The 20888-nt window shown below is 36.4% G+C and overlaps 2 protein-coding genes across 2 annotated transcripts in view; both read left to right on the forward strand.

Annotated features, from left to right (window-relative positions):
• Nucleotides 1–20888, forward strand: part of LOC142339478 (uncharacterized) — a 604341-nt gene that overhangs the window by 273010 nt on the left and 310443 nt on the right. The window lies entirely within an intron of this gene.
• Nucleotides 7776–20888, forward strand: part of LOC142339474 (serine/threonine-protein kinase TAO3-like) — a 70072-nt gene continuing 56959 nt past the window's right edge. The window contains exons 1-7 of the mRNA XM_075389517.1: nt 7776–8225; nt 8391–8601; nt 8893–9166; nt 9506–9754; nt 11475–11685; nt 12169–12371; nt 20121–20280. Of these exons, the coding sequence (XP_075245632.1) occupies nt 7865–8225; nt 8391–8601; nt 8893–9166; nt 9506–9754; nt 11475–11685; nt 12169–12371; nt 20121–20280 (1669 nt within the window). The 5' untranslated portion in view covers nt 7776–7864. The remainder of the gene's footprint in view (nt 8226–8390; nt 8602–8892; nt 9167–9505; nt 9755–11474; nt 11686–12168; nt 12372–20120; nt 20281–20888) is intronic.

The raw sequence follows: 20888 nt of genomic DNA on the forward strand, positions 1-20888 counted from the left end.
GTCCCCAGTTCGAGTGCAATTCCTAAACATGACGCTGAGTGTTAACCCAATAATGCCTCAGTGTTGGTTATGTCTAATGTTTATGCTATAAAACGGTGCATGGAGAACACACCTTAGACGCCTGAAAAACTTAAAAATACAATAGAACGGTGTTTCAAGAATTTTTTCTTTGACAAATGAATAAATAAAGACTTGATTCCGGATTTTTTGAAGTGCCGTGATCACAGTTCCACACCCGGTTGAAAACGAATCTACTGAAGTTCAATTTTTCGCAGATATTGATAAATTAGCAAATAATTTGAGACAATATGAAGCAAATGATGAAAAGCTCTGTGACATTGAAGCTTCTGCTACATGGTACGCTAAGAACCGGAGAGAAACACCCGTGGATAGAGGTCTTTCAAAAGTGACCGAGTATTTTAAAGAACTGGACCTCCTAGAAGTACCGTCTGACAAAGGTAATATGTTTTGCATAATGAGAAAGTCGACATACCAAACAAAACTCGACCAAGTTCATGACTGTCCTCAGTTTTCACGAATTGACGCAAGTGATGATATCAAAAAAAATTGAAAAGAATATTAACCGGATTTTATTGCAAATGAAAAATCAGCACCTGATAAGCAAAAAAGTTTATCAAAAGTTGCAGTCAACTGGTGCAAAATCCGCCAGACTTTATGGCCTGGCTAAAGTGGACAAGAACGACACAGCTTTGCACCCCTTGATGCAAATTTTAAACACCGCTCTTTGAATGAGTGTCTGAGGCAAACATCGAAACCTCCAGTTTGCAAGCGAAAAAAAACTTGAAAGTATTGAGCTTGAGAAAAACGAGCAAATAATTTCTTTGGATGTAAAAAGATTGTATACGAATGTACCGGTATCTGAGGCCACTGAAATGGCTCTGCGATCGCTATGCTCAGTTGAAGCACCTGACATCAAACGATCCACACTCAAGCTCTTTCTGAAACTTTCAATCTTCATTTCAAACGTAGCAATTACTGGTGCTGTCAGAAAGACGGCATGGCAATGGGGACATCCCTAGCAGTTGTCTTAACTAACATTTGGATGTAGTCCCCTGAAGAAGATCTGTGTGACGAAAATAAAACACGAGTGTGAGAATTAAAGATCCCAAAAAATGTCCAGATTGCCATCGAAAATTTGCTTGGAACAGCAAAGCTGTCGATTGTGAAATTGCGAGAACGGGTACCACTATACTTAAAATCCGAAGTTGTATACCGCTTCAACACATGAAGAGCCTTATTGAAGGGTCAATCCTTAGGCTTTTGCGCTGCGATTTGACGAAGCTATTAATGTGAGTGAAAAAATTTGAGTTAAGTCAATATCCAGAGAGTTGGTCTTCAAAAGGTTCAAAAGTATTAAATGAAACATTACAAAAAAATATCATTACCAAGAAAACGAACAAGCATGTTGCTCAAAACACCTCAAATTAACCATTAAGGCACAAGAACAATAGAGTATAATCGTTATTTCTGCAAGACAGAGGTAACTTTAGCCTAAGGCATAAGGAAAAACTAAATCCTATAGCGGAAGTAAATGTGATTGTCACCACCCGCAAACTCAAGGCATGCTTACCAACATTGAAGTCGGCTTTGAGAAGCATCTAAAGTCTCATCTTGTTTACCAGATATCTTGTCGTGGATGTAACTCCACCTATGTCGGGCAGATCTGCAGACATATACCTACAAGGATTTCGGAGCATCAAAAAACAGACTCCGAAGGACTTTGAGTGAATGTTGTGGCTCTTAGCGAGCTTTCGAGTGGCGTGTCATTGATCAGTGCAGCGACTCGCAAAAACTAATGATACTGAAAGTCATTTACATTGCGCAGCGAAAGACGGCACTTATAACGCGGAATGAATGCAGGAGCAGAGAGCTAACGCTCAAATTTTAGTCTACATGCTCACATTCGTTTTTTTTTTAAATTTACATGTTGATGAAATCGAATTCGAGTTGAATGTAAAATTTTAGGAAAGAAAGCGGCAGTCAAAGAAATGGATTGAAATAGTAAAAGGAATGAAAGCAGCGAAAAAACCTTGCAAACTGGAAACAAATCGAGAGAACATTTTCGTTAAATTTAAATTTCAAAGGCAAATATGAAATGGTGACAAAATCACATGAAAAGTTTAAATCATTTAAGTTGTAATTACTTCAACTTTAAGTTGTTAAAACTTTTTTATGATGCTACTTATAGCGAAAACGTTTGTTTTATTTAATTAAATATTGTTGACTTAGTCGTGTCTGCAAAAATGAGGAAGGTGCACTTAATCCCTCTGGTGCACTTAATCCCTCTGGTGAAAAAGTTGTTAAAACTTTTTTATGATGCTACTTATAGCGAAAACGTTTGTTTTATTTAATTAAATATTGTTGACTTAGTCGTTTCTGCAAAAATGAGGAAGGTGCACTTAATCCCTCTGGTGAAAAAGATTCATCAGATGAGCTCAATGCTAAATTCTTCAACTGACGCTATTTTGATTTAACTACGAGTACTTTTTGTGATGGTATTGCTTTTTGATATGACTAGAGTCCTATTAGGATGCCTCCAATGAAATACCACTTTGGCACATGCCTTTTATTGTCCAAAAAAGGTTAAACACATCAGAGGCAACAACTACAAAATTCAGGTGCTATTATTTTAACTTTCTGCTATGAGATTAATCCTCGCGTTCAGCCATTGCAAGTTGAAACCTCTGATTCGAAATCAACAGCCGATTAATTTTTGAACCAATAGTAGGACGTCATTTGACGTAAAAATTGTCAAACAAATGGAAAAAATGGTCTTTCATTTGGCAGCAAAGTAGAAATAATCTATTAGGAACAAATACGAACGAAAATTAATCGATTTCTTGAGGTCCACTTGCGCTGCTGGAGCTGGCGATGTGCTTTGAAATTTAAAACAACCAACTTCGATGCTCTGCTCTCATTAAAGTAGAATTCCATGATTTTGTCTTCTAAATGTTTTTTGTCTTCTACAGCGAGACTGTAGGACAAAAGATTTGAAATAATAAGCTGGAAGAATCTAAAGGTGGTTCGAATTCAACCAATATTGAAAATCTTTAATTTTTTAGTTCGCGTGTCTTTTGCATCGTAGCGAATGGAATGATTTCTAGTGTAATAGGTTTTTGTCATGAAACTTAAATTTAAATAAATCAATCGAAATGTGTTGCTGGGATAAACAATCTCAATTTGTCGATGGGACAAAACGATCTTTTAAGAGATATTTTTCACATAACATATTAATTGGAAAGAAGAATACTCGATATACATTTTTAATCAGTCTAAGAATTCAAATTTTTCAGTGCTTGCACCGTCAGATTTCAATCTCTTGAGTAATAACATTTTGTGCAGAATGGTTAGTCGATTAAATCAATTAAGTTAGCATAATTTGTAATTCAAAAAAAATACTAATTTCCGTTTACAAATCTTAAAAACTTCGAAAGTAATTCTTAGTTAAATAGGTATTTACTATTTGATTCGACATTTTTCTTCAAAATGTTATTAGCTTCAGTTGTTGGTTATGTATCGTGAACATGCATCAAATTTTCTTCTTCACAGCAACATGTCTGCTCTATTTTTTGATAACTGCCGTGTTATGTACTTGCCATTGGTGTTGATGGTTGACTGATAACCAAAATTAAGTGAAGCGCTCTGCTGAACAAACAGCTTTTGTGAACTTACACAAATGCTTTTAAAGAGCCAAAATACTAAGCGAGATGGCCCAGAGCGGAATTACTCTAAAATTATCGTGGTTAAATGTCAAATTTGAGCAACTTCAACTAATTCCACGAAATCACGTGGGATTTTTGTCACAGGGTGATCGAAGGGATGGTAAAGTTTTTGCATAGAAAGTATCAACTAATAGGAGCGCAAGATGTTTAGAATGCGCCTGTTTTGTAGAAATATTGTAGTAGTTTAACAGATTTTACTGTTTGGGTTTACTGACTGCTTGACATGGAATTTGCCTGCCCTCACAATTTTTTTCTTTGCGATGGACTTTCCATTCTTTCCAAAGTTTCTCTAACATTTTTTTTGATGCCCAACCCTCCGTTTGTACCAAACTAATATTTAACGATTCATCGAAGTTCTGCCAAACACTTGTATTTCTAAAAATGCGATTACTTGCAATCTCTTTGATGTTTTTGTGCTGTGTTGCTGCATAGCATCCAAAATTTAGGGTTACTCCTGTTTCGTATTGTTTTTGGTACTTGCAAATCATTCTTACTAAGGCTCAGGATAATGTCTTTAAAAAGCTAGAAACAACCGTTTTAAAACACAATAAGTTTTGTTGGAACCGAAACATCTCAGATCAGACTGGTTGCGACTCAAGTTTTGTTCTTAATAACAGCTAGTGTGAGTACTGCATAATATAGATTTTTGTCAGGAATGATCAACTTCAAGTGGCAATTTGTGAATGGGAATATAATAAAATAACGCCTATACCTTCGACTATTTAGACCAGCTATAGGACTTTAGAGAGTTTCGAAGCTTAACGACGGGAGAGATCCCGTCTGCCTACATCTGAACAATAATTCACTGGTTGCATATAGTTGTAGAATAGGATTTGAACATCATTTGCTCCTTCATCAGTTGATATTGCAGTTTCCACATCTGGAGATGATGCACCATGTACATTTGTTTTCCTCTGTGTATCACTTATAAAATATTTCCAGTTTGGGTTATAGAAACTGCTTTTACACAACTGCTCCCCGAATAATATTAATATATCCCAATATTAATTGATGCATGCTTTGCAATTCATGATAGAAAAGATAAGTTTGAGACAATTGTTGAAGACTCGGGTCTCATTGTCGAGAACCATTTATGAACCGCACGTGATAAGGAGATAAGGTAATGTGTGTGATTCACACGCCAATGATTGAGAGTTCAATCCCCTACCTCTGTGAAGCTGTCTGTGTGAGGATGAGCTCTTACTTAACCATAGCTTCAGGTTGACCATAGCCTGACCAACGTTGGCTGCAATGATGGTACCACGTGAAAGTTTCAGACACAAAAAAAGTGGCTATAGTCACCAAAAAAAGAGCAATGCTGCTCATTAAAAGGTCAGTCTGAAATGTGGGGAATAATAAGAAAAAGGGCAGCTGAGAACAGGCTACTGTAGGCCTAATGCTGTTCCGCTGCGATTACGCAGAAACCAAAATTATTATTATTATTAAAGCTCTGATGCAAATTTTTCTATAAGAGACTTTTCGAAAAGTCTCTATCTCAGCAAATTTTAGTCAAAAGCATGATTTTACCAATAGTTACATTGCATAAAGTTGTTACTTACCGAACAAACAAGTGCTTAAAACTTTGAAAATCATAGTAAAGTTGATAGCAACAAAATCACGATTAGCCCAAACCTATTTTTCAAAGAAGCTGATAGCTCTCAATATATAACCGCTGCGATATTCTGTCGTTTTTTAAATGTTTTTTGTAAGATCTGCTTTTATCCAATAACGTTACCGGGGACTATAATGTCGAACGATATATACTTTTTTGGGACAAAGAAAATGCATTAACGAAGTTTGTTTCACGTAAAGTAAAACTTGAAAGAAATTCAGCATTTCAACTATGTTTATAGAACCGCGTATCGAGCAATAATCTTCTAGGGTTTTTTAAGTTCTGGCATTAAGAAACAAACTGCTAAAGATAATGTGTAGATATTTTTACGATTTCTATTGTATACTTGTACTGGCCATTTATCTATTTATGTGACAGCTGGAGAAAATCACTAGCGACTGTCAAATTAAATGTGAAATGACCTAAAACTGGAAATAATAAATTTCTTATGTTTAGTGAACATAACAAGACGGCTCGTGGGAGTCTGTGCGTAGCACAGAAGGTTCTAACATACCTCTCAAGGTTGCAAAAACAACTATTAAATTCTGTAATGTATTTGAATCAAAAAGTATGCCTTTTTTGGCAGACAGAAACGAAAACACTTCAAAACATTCTGGAACGATAAGTATGGTATAATTCGAAAGACACAGACACAGAAAAACCATGCAAACAAACATCACACGTATTACACAAAGAAACACCAACACAAAAATACAAAGGCCAACACTAAAAAAAACATTTTAAAAAAGTTTTCTTCTGGCAATTGGTCAATACTCAAAAATTGACACTTCATAAAGGTCTTCGTTGTTTTTCCTCAAAACAACACTGTGTGCAATTTTTGTATCCGTAAAGGTAGTTTTGATACTTAAACATTGAAATGTAAATTTTTCAAAAATTTTTCTCAATTTTGGTATTTTGTTATCAAATTGGGACATCATAAGAGATATTTTTTGGCTTTAGACTTAATTAAAGCCGCAATTTGTAGCAAATATTAATTAATTTTTATAATTTTGCTATGACTTCTGATTTTTTTTGCGCTTTGCTTTATTTGTGTCTAAGATTTAAAGGAACATTAAACGCTGTCTTTAATGGCTCTTATAGGCATTGGAGAACAATGATTATCAGTAATTTTTACTTTTTAGTCATTTCAGTCTTCTATATAAGAGTACTTTCTAAAGAGATTGGAAATTTTAATTTTGTGAGCTGAAAAAGAAAAATTTCCTTCTCTTCTTTTTGCAAATGCAGAGTTTGACAATCGAGAAACTTTTTTGTTTTCAAATTACAGGAATGCCCAAACACTGGAAACGATGAGTTAAAGGAGAAATTTCAAAATACAGAAAAGGAAATTGAATATTTTTAATAAATTTTTAACCCTGGCGATAAATACAGCTCTAATTCTCAAATTCATATCTATTTCCTTACACCGGAGGAGATTAGTTTGAATGATTGGCTCTGATAACATAAGGAATACAAATAAAAAAGATGTGAAAAGATTTCCATGTTTAATTTTAGTAATTAATTTGGTTGATTTGATGAACATTTCATCTTACCAGTTTTTCACGTCTCCAAGGCTTTGAAACTACTGAAATTGTTGGTTCTAATGAAATATGATGAATGGTTTCCAAAACATCCACAAAATTTAGAAAATGATACTTTTTCAAAAAGCTGTAGTTTTACATTTTCCAAGTTGATTCTTTTCTTTTTTGAGTCTTAGATTTTCAGTCTTCTTCTTTTTAAGTCTTCGATTTTCCAATATTTTTTTGATACAGACCAAAAATGGCTGGTACAATAGTTTGAAAGCAAAAGATCACCAAGAATTGGATATTATGTTTTTCAAAACAAAATTTAGAGAAAAAACAAAATGATTTGACTTTTTTGGAATTTTCGGTCAAATAGTTTAATTTTTAATATTTTAAGTTTGATACTGTGAAGAGTTACCGGTAGCAAATCTCCATTATCATAACTAATTTTGCTACGTTTTATTTGGTTTGGTTTTAGCTTAAATTTCAACTCGATCTATCACCCATCCCCCCGAGCGATGGTTTCGATTTTTCCTTCGTGATTTTGGAATACCCGTTTTTCAAATTTCTCATAATTTTATATATATATATATATATATATATATATATATATATATATATATATCCACACTAGATCCGGAAGGCTACAAAATTGAGTAAACAAAAATGCGTAAACAAAAAGTGAAAATTTGACTGAAGAAAAAAGCCATCTTTGCGTATATTCCTCCATTTTGAAAAATTTTGGAACAATAATCTAATAATAACAACACGCTCTTATATCGAAAAATCAATTGTCTTGTTCTGTTCTCAACCGTAAAAGTCAAGGCTATTATAGGTTGGCCTATAATAGCATGATTGTGGGCTGTAAAGTGAATAGGTTTCCAGTCGTGAATAGGGGTTCATTTTAAGTTGATATGTGCTCGACAACTTGAAGCCGCATGAGGAGTCAAGGTTTCACAAAACAAGAAGAAGTTATCTGAGCTGGTGTGATGTCTCCTCCCAGCCGTGTTTCTCAAATATCAGATGATAATCTGCGCGCACTATTCACCGATGCAGATCCAAACGCTTTGTATGAGAGCTTCCAAAGCGTGGGTTCAGGAAACTTCGGAACTGTCTTCTACGCTCAAGACAAAGCTACGAAACAAGTTGTGGCTATTAAGAAGATACATTACAGTGCCGAGGACAGGAACAAGAAAGAGGAGACATGGCGCATGGTTGTCAAAGAAATCACTGTTATGCACCAATGCAACCATCCTCATCTAGTCAGATACCACAATTGCTTTCTACGGTCTCCGGACGTTTACATTGTAATGGAATACTGCCTTGGATCAACAGCTGACATTTTAAATGGTACTTGACATTTCTCATTCGGCGATATGGTGGAAACTTTCTTCTAATAATCAGTCAACTTTCTCTGTGGAAAATAAAAATGGTTCTGTTGTTGCAGCTGGTTCAAAATTACAAGCTTGAATATTGTAATTAAACTTAATTTAAATGGCTTTACATGTGTTTCAGTCAACGAATCATCATTAAGTGAAGCAGAAATTGCAGTAATTTGCAACCAGACCTTGCAAGCATTAGTTTACCTCCACGATAAGAATTTCATCCATCGTGACGTCAAGGCATGCAATATTCTTCTGTCGTCGGATGGAAAAGTGAAGTTAGGTGACTTTGGAACGGTGTCTCTGTCCAGCAAAGCTGCTAGTTTCATTGGGACACCATATTGGTGGGTATGGCTTATCTATTTATGCCAATTAGGCGGAAAATAGTTTTTACTTAAACGATATGGGTTTTCAAATGAGCTTCGTATCAGAATGAGAACCAGAATTCTTCTTGTGATTATTCGCTCTTTCATTCTGTCTAAAATACATGAAATACTCAGTTGTCGTTCCTTGTTAAGTGAAATGTTTGCTTGTTCTTCATTTTAACAAATATTTAAAGATTGACCGATTACACAGGCGTTGAAAGTACATGTCCGTGTCATTGTTTTGTATTTCTTCATTCTCCAATGTTTTAGGATGGCACCGGAAGTGATCAAATCAGAAGATGAAATAATGTACACTCAGACAATAGACGTGTGGTCACTGGGAATCTGTTGCTTCGAGTTCACTACAGGCTACCCACCCTACCACGCCATGCACGTGATGGCAGCATTGTACCACATACCTAACAATAAGCCAGACTTGAAGCCTTTCCGGGAGAACAACTACTCGGTAGACTTCCTCAACTTCGTCTCAGATTGCTTTAAAGATTTCGAGGATCGGCCCACGTCTAAATATTTACTTGAAAATGTAAGTTGCATTCGATAACCATTTTTTGAATTTTTGTAAAAGACCGTAGTTCCGATATTGACCTTCGAAAGTAATGACCTTCAAAAAAGCTTAATTCTTCGGGACAATGTTCGCTGGCAAATTTCGTGTGGGTTTACAGTATTCTTCGTAGAAGCAGCTTAATGACTTTAAAGTTTGATCTTTAACATACAAACTATCTTACAAATTATGAATTTAATTCTTTCGGAAAACTTGAACATTACATTTGTAATGTTTTCAGTATAAAATGTGAAGATGGTAAACAGTTGGTGAAAATAGCTGACAATGAGTTGTAACAGAACCTATTCACTCATGTTTTAGGATCCATTTATATCAACTGAGAGGCCGGCCTACTTGCTACCAGATCTTTTAGAGAAGACGATTAACAAAGTCGAACAAGCTCAACGAACCCAAACAACTTCTAACAAACTGAAGCTGAATGGCAAGCAGAAGTTGCTGCTTGCCCCTGTCACTGGAAACACCTCGGCTTGTAACATTGAGCATCCGAACGAGTTCAGCTCTCCCGGTTCGGACTCGAATGGACCATGGGCCTCAGATGGATCAGAAATGGTTTGAACAGCTCAAAAATAAAATGTTTTTTTTTGTGAACTGTTCGAGAGTGCGCTTTTTAATTGCTCTCGAATGAGAAGCAAATATTTTAAACGTGTGTGTCTTTTTTATGCAAGTTTTTCGCTTGACCGTTTTGCGCATATTCTTCTAGAATAATCTTTAACTTATCAAGTGACTTTTTCACGCACTTCTTGATTTTTGAGTGATAAATAGCCGCCCTCATCTTCTCAGCCGGCTATTATTGCGCTCGTATTTTTTTTTACTTCGTCAAACTTTTTTTTTGCTTTACCATTTTGCCGCTTTTTCGACATTTTGCGTGAAATCTTTTTGACTTCTCTAGGCTAGTTTCGCTCTTCTCTCATTCTGCTAAAAGTGAATTTGAACATCAGTTGCTAAGCAAAGCAATTCAAAATGAACAGAGTCGGTATAAAAAATTGAAGTCAGAAATAGAAACGGTATAAACCCATAAAGCCCAATTTTAGATGCCCGCTATTTGAACGTCGTTCCTATAAGTCTTAGTTACCACCTCTAATGCTTATTGGTGTTGATAGTAGCCCCTGTAGCCTCTCTCTAAGAAACAGAAGTATGTTCAACTACGAAATGCCATCAAAATAAATCGGACTTAAAAAATATTCTTGTACAAAAATCTTTTTTTTTTCAATATATTCTATTCGTTCAATCCCAATCATGCTTATTGGAATCAACGGCGGCTATTTTCCGGCAATCTGCCGGGTATGTTTTCAATTGCTCTCAACTCCGAAATAATGTTTGCTGTTCAAACAAAACCGATTGTTAGAGACTTGATGATTAGTCCCCGATTGCCGAGTGGTCAATACCTCCGTCGAGGTGACGGAATCGGAAGCAGGAGGTCGGTTTTCGCACCCATTAAGAAAATTTTATTGAGGCTACAGCCCCTGAATTAAATTGCGCCGCCTGTCATCAGAGCAATTTTTCCGACGTTAGTTGGTTTATCTTTAATAGCCACCGTCAGCCTCTCAAACGGCTATTATTTAGGCGCTCTCGTTTTTTTTACAATTAAGAATCTGTTCCCACATTTTCATGATTTTGAAGTCAAATTGGAGTATGATTTTTGTCACGCCGAAACAGGAAGTGGAGCGAAAAAGCGAGTGATTTTGCGGCGTGAAATTTTTTCGCTAAAGTAGAGTGAGAAAACGGTGTTTGAACAAAAATTCGCTTTCTCGCTAGTGGTTTTTTGTTCACATGCGGCAATTTCACGTTGATTTTTACTGTTTTTTCAATTTTTTTGGATCGGATTTTTTTTGTAAATGGTTTTCCCAATCCATTCATAGTCCGTTCTGGGTCTAGTTGTCTGTTTAGTCAATGAAAATTCTTTGAATTGTACGTCAGGACTTGTCCTGCTATGTTTTTTTTCGTCGGGAAGATTTTTGTTACGACCAAATGACCTCCAAATCACTTCAAATCTGCTTTTTGTTCATTCGTTCATGCAATTTCAACTGAATTGCGTCGTGACGTCATTCCAAATTTTGTGCTGCATTCCAAATCATGATAATCAAATGTTATTCGCATAGAAATGGCGGTGATACCAATTTTCTTTTAAATTTTTGGGTAAACTTATAAAGATTGTTATAAACATGAGAAAGAGCAGTTGCGAATTGTGGTACAAGATCAGCGCGGTTAACTCATAACGTAGCTGATTTATGACTTAGAAATGTACAATAGAATTTTGTGTCGATTCCAGGGGTATCCTCACTCAGATGCAGTGGACGAGCCTCTGTACAGGAATCTTCCCTCTGGTGGAGACGCGACCCCCTCCTCCCCTGTGAACGCTTCTGCCAATGGAGGCTACGAGAACCTAGAATCAGTCGTATCTAGTGGTGCTAACAACTCAGCTCATGTGAACAACTCCTCCTCTCCTGCGAACAACATATACCAGAATCAGGAAGCACCTGGTAGGATTTATATAAACCCCTCTCCCTGACTTTGGTGGAATGTGAGCGTCCATAATTGATATTTGATGCCTTTATAATAGTGTATTAGTTATGGTGGATAGTTGCACCTCTTTACAGACTTCATACGTCTTGATCCATGCGATAACACGTGTTAGTTTTTCCACAATGGCGTATGAAAGGATTTCGATAGGGGATATAGATAAAAAAAGTTTTGGATGATCAAAGCATATAATGAAAAAATGGGCCATTGTTGTCACTTACTAATTATTCTCTTATTACTGTGTGAAGGCTCTGTCCGTTCTGTCATAATGGGACACCGTGACTTAAGATCTCGCTTTTGTGCTTTACTTCCTAATATTAAGTTTCAATGAAATCTGGCCCTGGAAAACAGCGCGTCCATGCGGAGAATTCCATTGATTTTAGCCTCGCCAACCATTTTTCTTCGACTGAGAGTACAAATGTTTTGAATGCGCTTGTTCACAGGCTTCCCTAGAGGCCAGCCTCCGATGCCTTCAGATATGTCAGCTCCTCCCGCTCAGAACTTCAACACTGTGAATGCTTCTACGACAACAGACACTGGAAGAGTGACAGGCGTGGCTCCCGGTCAGCAACAGCAGAAGCAACCTCAGCATATGCCCCAAGTGACTCCTGGTCCTCACATAATCTCACTAGCGCCTAGCAGACCTGTTAGTTGCCTGTATTCAAAGTGAAATTGTGACCTGATGCTACTAATTAGTGATAGGATTGCAGCTTTATAATAAATAATCCATTTAAGCAGTGCGTATAGGACAATTGGTGTTTTGTACGAACCATTTTGTTCTGTCTGTTTTTATAATTGAAAGAGGGGAAGGGCTTGTTTCCTTAAAGTTTCAGCTAGCGGGCTACTACCGAAGCCAACTGCCTACCTCTCTCAAAACGACTTTTCCTGTTTCAAATTGACGTTTGCTTGCTTTTACGGGATGATTAAAAGTCAAATATGGATGTCTCTTTCTAGTTGTAGGTTTTTGAGGGCAGTGGTTCAGTACATAATTCTGAACTTTTTCCTCTAAAATTCAAGTCTCACTCATTCTTCTAATTGTTCCGAACCAACTTTAGGAAAACTACCAGTTTTCAAAAACGTTCTGATATTTAATATTTGCGCTTTTTTGAGGCTTTTTAACTTGACAATTTAGCACATTAAAGACAGGTCGAATTGGAGGTTAAAGAATGAGGATTGGAACATATTTAAAAGTTTTTGGTGATATTTTTTGTTTTGGGGGCGAAATATAATACTTTTACCTGTATTTGTCACCTTTTTGTAGTTGATCAAAATATTCAAGGAAGGATCTTAACTCTTCCTCTAGATGTATAATTGAACTAATTTAATGATTTCAGTTTATGGCTAAAGGTTTTAAGGACTTTGAAGTTAAATAGTTTCGAGAAATAAAAGTATCTTTGAACCTACAATTTTTGTTGATTTTTCATCATGTTTCCCAATATTATTTTTGACAGGTGCTATCGACTATTTTATGGAACTAACAAAAATTCTTTAAGGAATATATGTTTTGGTTATATGGTTTATAATGTCTCGTTGTTTTAATGGTTTCAATACGGTAGTTTCCTAAAATTGCTTGTGGAATTGTTCTGTCCTTGTTTGTTTTTGCAGCCTTATAATTTAGTCTCACTAATAATAAGTCCTAATGGCTTCCTAAGGAATTACACGATGATCCATTCTTGTATTTAGTTGAAAGACTGTGGATTTTACTGTTCTCGAAAATTTTTTAAAAATAAATCAATTAATTTTCTAACTTTGTCACCTTTTATCTTACTTCCGTCCATTTTTAGCTAGTATCTGCAAAGACCAATGACTTCCTCTTTATAACTAGCTAAATTTTCATCTTTTTGAGCGTTTTGTTTCCAACTAATTGTTTGTCGGCTTTGATACTGTGTAATTTCATTTAAAAATTGCGATTTCCTGATATCTGCCCCGTTTTTGAGGTTCGTTTTCTGTTTCCGTGCCACTATCTCTAATGGGGAAGTCCTTTAGCGTTGAATGAATAAGAATGCGTAATTGAACTTATATAATGTTCTCAGTGATTTACTTATGGTTTAACGGCTGGGTCACGACGTATTCTTATTGAATTGATTTTTTAATTTGATTTTTTAATTCTTTTTGTAGTTGTATGACTTTTTCGGGATAATGACAGGTTTTCCTCAAGAGGTATAAATGAACAGGTCTCATTTCTTCTTGCGGTTGTTCCCTCAAGAGGAATAAATCAAACTTTTAATTGATTTCATTTGATACCTGGTTTTAATCACTTAGAAAATAATGATTTTCGAAAATAAATTTTCTTTTAACGTTGCCCTTTCTACTATTTTAGTCTAATTGTTACAGAGTCTCCTTAAGGCCAAGTCCCATGACTTCTTTGTGCAACACAGCTTAATTCGTATTGTTTAGGTTCTATCTGATGCCATTTTGATTTTGTTTGGTGTTTTCTTTCAAGTAAAGGCATTGACTTAGGTGTAATTAATGTTAGTTATTTGAAATTCAAGTTTGTCTTGTCTCGTATTCTCGGTAATGGCAGTTCTCGGTGGCCATCTAATGGGGCATTAATATTTGAATTTAGTGGTTTACTGAACAATATTTGAATTTTTGAAAATTTTCTATCTCATCCTCATTGAGTCTACAATTAAGCCCGAACGCACATTACAGATCCTTCTTTTCAGTGTTTTTAACTAAAGGTCTACAGAGCTATCGCTGCTATTTTCTAGCAATCTGTCAGTTATGGTGGTAATTGTCTGTTTTTCGTTATCTTGCCATTTTGTATTTGATTTTTTTGTCATTTTATTTGATCATCCTTCAAGGTGACGTTTTGGTAGTTTGTGTGGCAATACAGCACAATTAATGGTAGAACTGTTTATCTAACTATTTTTTTAGATTATTTACTTGTATTAATTGCTCTCAAGCAAGACTTGAAGCAATTATCTTAGTCAAGTGGTCGTTTTTTAATGAGATCTGTTGGGATATGTTCATTTTTATAGTTTCATATAAAAACTACAAAATACTATAGCTCTGAATCGCAAAATTTTATTCCTCAAAAACGTTCATGTTCTGTTACCTTTGCTATCTGCCCTTAAACTTATTGATTGCTCTCAATAGAATTTCAACAGTTATATGGATTCTTTGATCTTGAGAATGCGACTTGTTTTGCGGCTTTCATTTTTGTCACTCTAGTTTTTAAGTAGATTGAGAAAACAGTGTTTGAAAAACTACTTGCTTCTTTATAGTGTTTGATTTTGTTCACGTGCGGTAATTTACGTGTTTTTTTAGTTTTTCTGGCGGGAATTCTTTGTAGATTGTTGTCAAAAATCTATTTCTTGTCATTTGAAAACCTAATTGTCTTGGTTTTTTATTGGAATTTTTAAAATTGTAATTAAGGACTGGCTGTGATTTTCTTTCGTCGTATGGAGCTCAATTTTTTCTTCAAGTTTCTTCACACAGAACGGTCCGTTTTCTTTTCTTTTCTTCTCCCTGATTTTTGTGAAAAAAACTTAAATAGATACGTTTCGCTCATGATTCGCCTGTGTGTGGTGGAGCGCCCTCAAAGGATTTTCGAAACAGGCTCGTCAAGTTTGCTCTCAGTGATTCGCTGTGCCCTGCTCTGTGTTCTCTCAGTGGTCCTGCGTGCTGTTGGTAGTCTCTGGGGTCTACGACCTCCGTGTTTTGTGTGCTCTCTGAGGTCTGTCGCCAAACCGGGAGGAAACGACATCTAACGACCAGGTTGTACTGTTCCTACACATGCTTACTTCATATATATTTATATAGTGTATGTGAATATATATATATATATATATATATATATATATATACATATATATACATATATATACATATATATTACACACACATATATATATATATATATATATTGTATATATATATATATTTATTTCTATATATATATATATTAACATATATATATATATATATATATATATATATATATATATGCTGTGTGTCTGGGAGTGTGCTCCTGTGTTTGCGCGTGATATTAAGCTGATTGTACATGCGTGAACGAGACGATACTGCTTCGTATTTTTGCAGGTGACGAGACATTTTGCTGCACAGATCCTGCACTGGAATGCCCAATATTTATTAATTGGTAAATTCAGGACAAAATATATTTAAGAAAGCGGAGTCGGAGCAACATTCCACTCATGTCGCAGAGCTAACCTATTCGACCTCTTCAATGTAGTCAACCAGTATCCTCCACTCAATTTGAGATCAGTATACATTGTTGCAAGATCCGAGTTATGTTGGATATCATTTGTTATAATTTCCAACCGCTTAATGTTGTGTCCCTAAAATAATTGCCACTTCTACTTGTTAACAGGAAAATATACTTCATGAAATTGGCTCTGCATCGTTTTCTTCATTTTTGTACAGTTCCTTTGATCATTTTACCATATTTTTTCTTCAGCAAGTCTGCTTTCTGTCGTGATGGAATTCATTTCTCTTTCTACGGTAACCATTTGTTTACCTTGTATCTAAATAGTGTGATATCTTTTTTGCAATGAACTTTATGCAGTTTTTTTTAATCTTTATCAATAAGCTACACTCGGTGAACAGCCTCCCTCTGACACTGTCAGATACTCAAACCCATTGCGCTAAGTGTTCTATTCGTCTCCGATGAGATGGATTCTGGTGCTACGGATGCGGTACATATATGCATCTCAAATGCAGCGGCCTGTCAACTAAAAACGATCACCATCCAAAGTTCATTCGCAAACACTGCAGTGAACATGCAGAAATTGACCCTCAAGAAACAGCTAAACTTTGCCCAATACCCTCAATCGAGACAACCCCAGAGTCATGCGCTTTTTGAAAAATTTTCAAGATGAACAAATAGAAGCTACGGAAAATTTAAAATGAAATAGTCCTCTGGAAACCAATCTTCTTCACCATTAGCAAAAATAAAGTAGGCTCCAAAATTGCAGATGTTATGAACATCAATCTCACCAGGACGCTTGAAGATGGGCCTCAGAGTGAATGCGCTATGGTTTTCACAATGATAATGCTGCATTTACTTCTTGCAAGATCCAAAAGTGAAAATGATGCTTCAATAACGAAAACACTGTCTAGAAGGCTTGATCTGTGGATCAGGTGCAAATTTGACGACCCGTTTGTTGAGGCCAAGGCACATAAGGAATGTTTAAGGTAATTAAATAGAAAACGAGAGGTGGATGAATTTAAAGCCTTTGACAAACAAATGGAGTCTGGTAAGATATCGAATGCTTTACGATGTCTTTCAGACGATGCAAAGGGCGGTGTGCTATCAACATCTGATAAAGTGACTATCAAAGGAAAAAACTGTACCATAGTCTACAATAAACGCACCCATGTAGTCAGAAAGTCGATCTTAAATACGTAACCGATGAAAAAGCGGGATTTGCCTTTCCATCCCTCTATTTTTGAAAAAAAAACATTAATGGCTCTGAAAAAGCGCCGCAATGAAAACAAATGGCACGCAAGGCCCCATGGCGGCCATTCGAGAGTGCAGGCGAGTGGAGAGTTGAGACCACTTTTGACATACAAATCTTCCTAAATCGATCTTTGCAAAACAGTTTCCTAACTTGCAATCAGAATTGCCACTGATGATTTAATTTCCTCAAAGTCTTTAAACGCTTGTCGTCTGATTGCACTAGATAAATGCCCTTAGCTTGACATTGGCGTTGTCTTAAGACGAATTATAGGTAGGAGTATAGTGAAGTTCGTTAAACGGGATCTCCAATTACTATTGGGAAATGTACAGATGTGCCTTGGACAAAAGAGTGGCATCAAACATGCTATCCATGCACTCCGGTGGCGCTTTCTTGAAGATTGTATTGAAGGGATCCTATTTACGCCATGAACGCGTTTAATAGCTTGGATAGAGATCCGGCTCTAAAAAACATCAGAATGCTTTGTCCCTCAATTTATATAGCAATCAGAGCTCATGTAAGACCCCATCGGACATTTTTATTGATAAAAGAGTAATCAAGTCTCAGGAAGGAACAAAATAAGGTGATCCAATAGCCATGGCACTGTACAGAGTGGCTGTACTTCCTCTCATCGACATGCTCGAAGATCAAAATATGACTCATAAATGGTACGCAGATGACGGTAATGTGACCGGTAGCATTGAATCAGTGCGAATCGTGCTAGATAAGCTCTATGAACATGGCGGTGCATTCGGTTATGATGTGATCAAATATCATCTCATTACAAAACCTGAGTTTGCTCATAAGGCGAACAAAGATTTTTCGGGATTAGATGTTGATGTTTTTGAAGGTCATCGAGTTCTGGGTTCAGTTATTGGTTCTGATGAAAGCTGCAACGATTTTCTAAAAGAAAAGAAGCTCGCCAAACATAGTAAGGTGTCCCCTCAGAATATGTACAAATCATATACTAACAGATTGCAACAAAATTGACTTTTATTTCTAGGACTACTCCAAACTCGTACAGTCTGCTGAGGGAAGCCGAAAAAAATATTGATAAAAATCCTAAGCCTTCAATATTGAATCATCCCTCGTGCAATGTCAAGTACCGGAAGGTTTTCTCTCTTCCGGGTAAAGCGGGTGGCCTAAGCATTCTTCTTCCTGAAGATAGGGCAAACGAATATGAAAGATCTATAAGCATCTGTGAGCCGCTACAGAATCGTAACGCTATAGATGCAGAGTTTCATCAGGAAAAAATCCTTCATTAAATCGGAAAAGAAAAACAGGAATAAGCTCGAGCGAAAAAGTTGGCAATCAAAGATCTCATCAATGATAAGGAGGCATATTCTCTGGATTTGGCTACGAAAAAAGAAGCAGCATGGTGGCTAAACGCAATCCATTGAAAAGATATCAATTTGATTTAACCACGAGAATTTAGAGATGGAATTGCTCTTAGATATGAATGAGATCCCGTAAAATTGCTATCAAGATGCGCATGTAGAGGAAACTTTAACGTAGCGCATGCTCTTAATTGTCCAAAATGTGGCTATTCGCACATAAGACACAATGACATCCGTGACTCTTTTGCCAACCGGCTCAATGAGGTCTGCAATGATGTCGAAGTAGAACCCTGTCTTCAGGCTTTGCAAAGGGAAACCTTCGCAAATAGAACTAGCAGTATTGATGACGACGCTGAACTAGATATCAAAGCTAATGGTTTCTTCGATTCAGGTTTCAGCAGAACGTTCTTTGATGTGAAAGTGTTTAATTCGTATGCGAAGGGTTGCCCAAGAAGCATACCGGTTTCCTTCAAATATCACGAGTCCATCAAGAAGCTGAAATACGTGCAAAAGATAATCGATGTCGAGAATGCCTCCCTCTGTCCGTTAATCTTCTCATGTACAGAAGGAGCTGGTCCGTCAGCATCAAAAGCCATACAGAGATTGGCTTCCTGGATTAGCGATAAGAAAGAAGATTCATATTCGGACGTGATCACGTACATAAGGACAAAATTAGTTTTCGCTCTTTTGCGTAGCTCCATACTCTGCCTCCCTGCGCTCCATGCGCCGGCGCCCTGCAGTAGAAGCGTCAATAGGAACCATTGTAGAGGAAGGGAGGCTGTTGTGCTAAATGCTTTAGTTTTTTAATCTTGATTCAGAATCACTACGCATTATACTACACATTATGCTATTTACCATATCTATTTTGATTATAATTCTGATCCTTTAATTTCTTCAAATTTTGCATCTGATGCTTTAATTTTTGACTACTGTCAGGATTTATAAATACACATAGGAGTTGACTTGCTGCCCCCGGGTTGACCGACTACCCTTTTAGAGGAGGGGTTTTCTCTTAATTAACCTTTTTGTCCTCTCCCTGACGGCATTCGCCATTTAAGGGCAGTGGAACTAATTTTTGTGATGAATGTCCGTAATAAGAAGTCTTGTGCGGACGAAATCAAAAAAGCATATCAATATCTCTCAAATTTTTCTCATGGTTTTGTTACGGGCGTCAATAAAATCATAAGAACATTTTTGTGTCATTTTCTTGCTGTTTTGTACGACACGCAAGTATATTTCGGAGCTGTATTTGGCAGTCTGTCAGCTATGCTTAAACTATTCTATATTTTGTGGTGTTGAATTAAATCGGCGAAGATTGTTGTAATAACCAAACTTATTTCGTAAATATTGCTTGCTTTTCTTCGTTATTTTACTGCTATTTCATACGGTGGTAACTAATAGAGCTGTGTTAAAATTGAATTGATAGAATTGAATAGAACAAAATCTGCTCAGTTGCTATTATTTACACAGCTGTGTCGAAGCTGATGATTTTTGTCGACAAAACTTTTCAGTCAATTTCAGGGAACTGGAGAAATGTTTAGTCGGCGAGGATCTCACCTCAGGTGCAAAAGAGTAAAATTTAAATCAAATTTCTTGAAGTAATTATAGGATGATTCCAGGAGCTTTGTTTTGTTTCAGGAGAATCTTCTGCCGAACATGATACAAGGTGGAGGTCCCTCACTTGTAGGAGGAGGAGGGAGCACAATCGGTGGTCTCAGTAAAATAGCCACAATCAAGACACAGAACTTACAGATACAAGAGGAAAAGTCCAAGCTTGAAATGAAAGAACAGATGTCAGGTTAGAGAACTACCGTAAATACAGATATTTCAACTTGATAAACTTTGCAACTTTGGGAATGAAAAATTTAGCAGCAGTAAAAGCATTGAGCCGACTTGGTGCTATGCAGTCTCGTGTTTTTAATTGCTCTCAAACGAAGTTTGTAGCAATTATATTAGTCCTGTCGGTCTATAATTTTAGATGTCCGCTATTTGAGCGTCGTTCCTATGAGTCTTAGTTACCATCTCTAATGCTTATTGGTATTGATAGTAGCCCCTGTAGCCTCTCCAAGAAACAGAAGTATGTTCAACTACGAAATGCCATCAAAATAAATCGGACTTAAAAAATGTTTTTGCACAAAAACTTTTTTTTCGATGTCTTCTTTTCTTTCAATCCCAATCATGCTTATTGGAATCAACGGCGGCTATTTTCCGGCAATCTGCCGGGTATGTTTTTAATTGCTCTCAAACAAAGTTTTTAGCAATAATATTAGTCCTGTCGGTCTTTTTTATGCATTTTTTCGCTTGACCGATTTTTTGTCTGACGCTTTTGACTTTTCGTCCTCCAAAACGGGATAAACATGTAGCGCCCAGTGGGCAGTAAGTGCTCTTAGAGCCTCTCAGCTCTGT

Source organism: Convolutriloba macropyga, chromosome 5, assembly GCF_964194025.1.
Source record: "Convolutriloba macropyga chromosome 5, txConMacr16.3, whole genome shotgun sequence".
Taxonomy (NCBI): Eukaryota; Metazoa; Xenacoelomorpha; order Acoela; family Convolutidae; genus Convolutriloba; species Convolutriloba macropyga.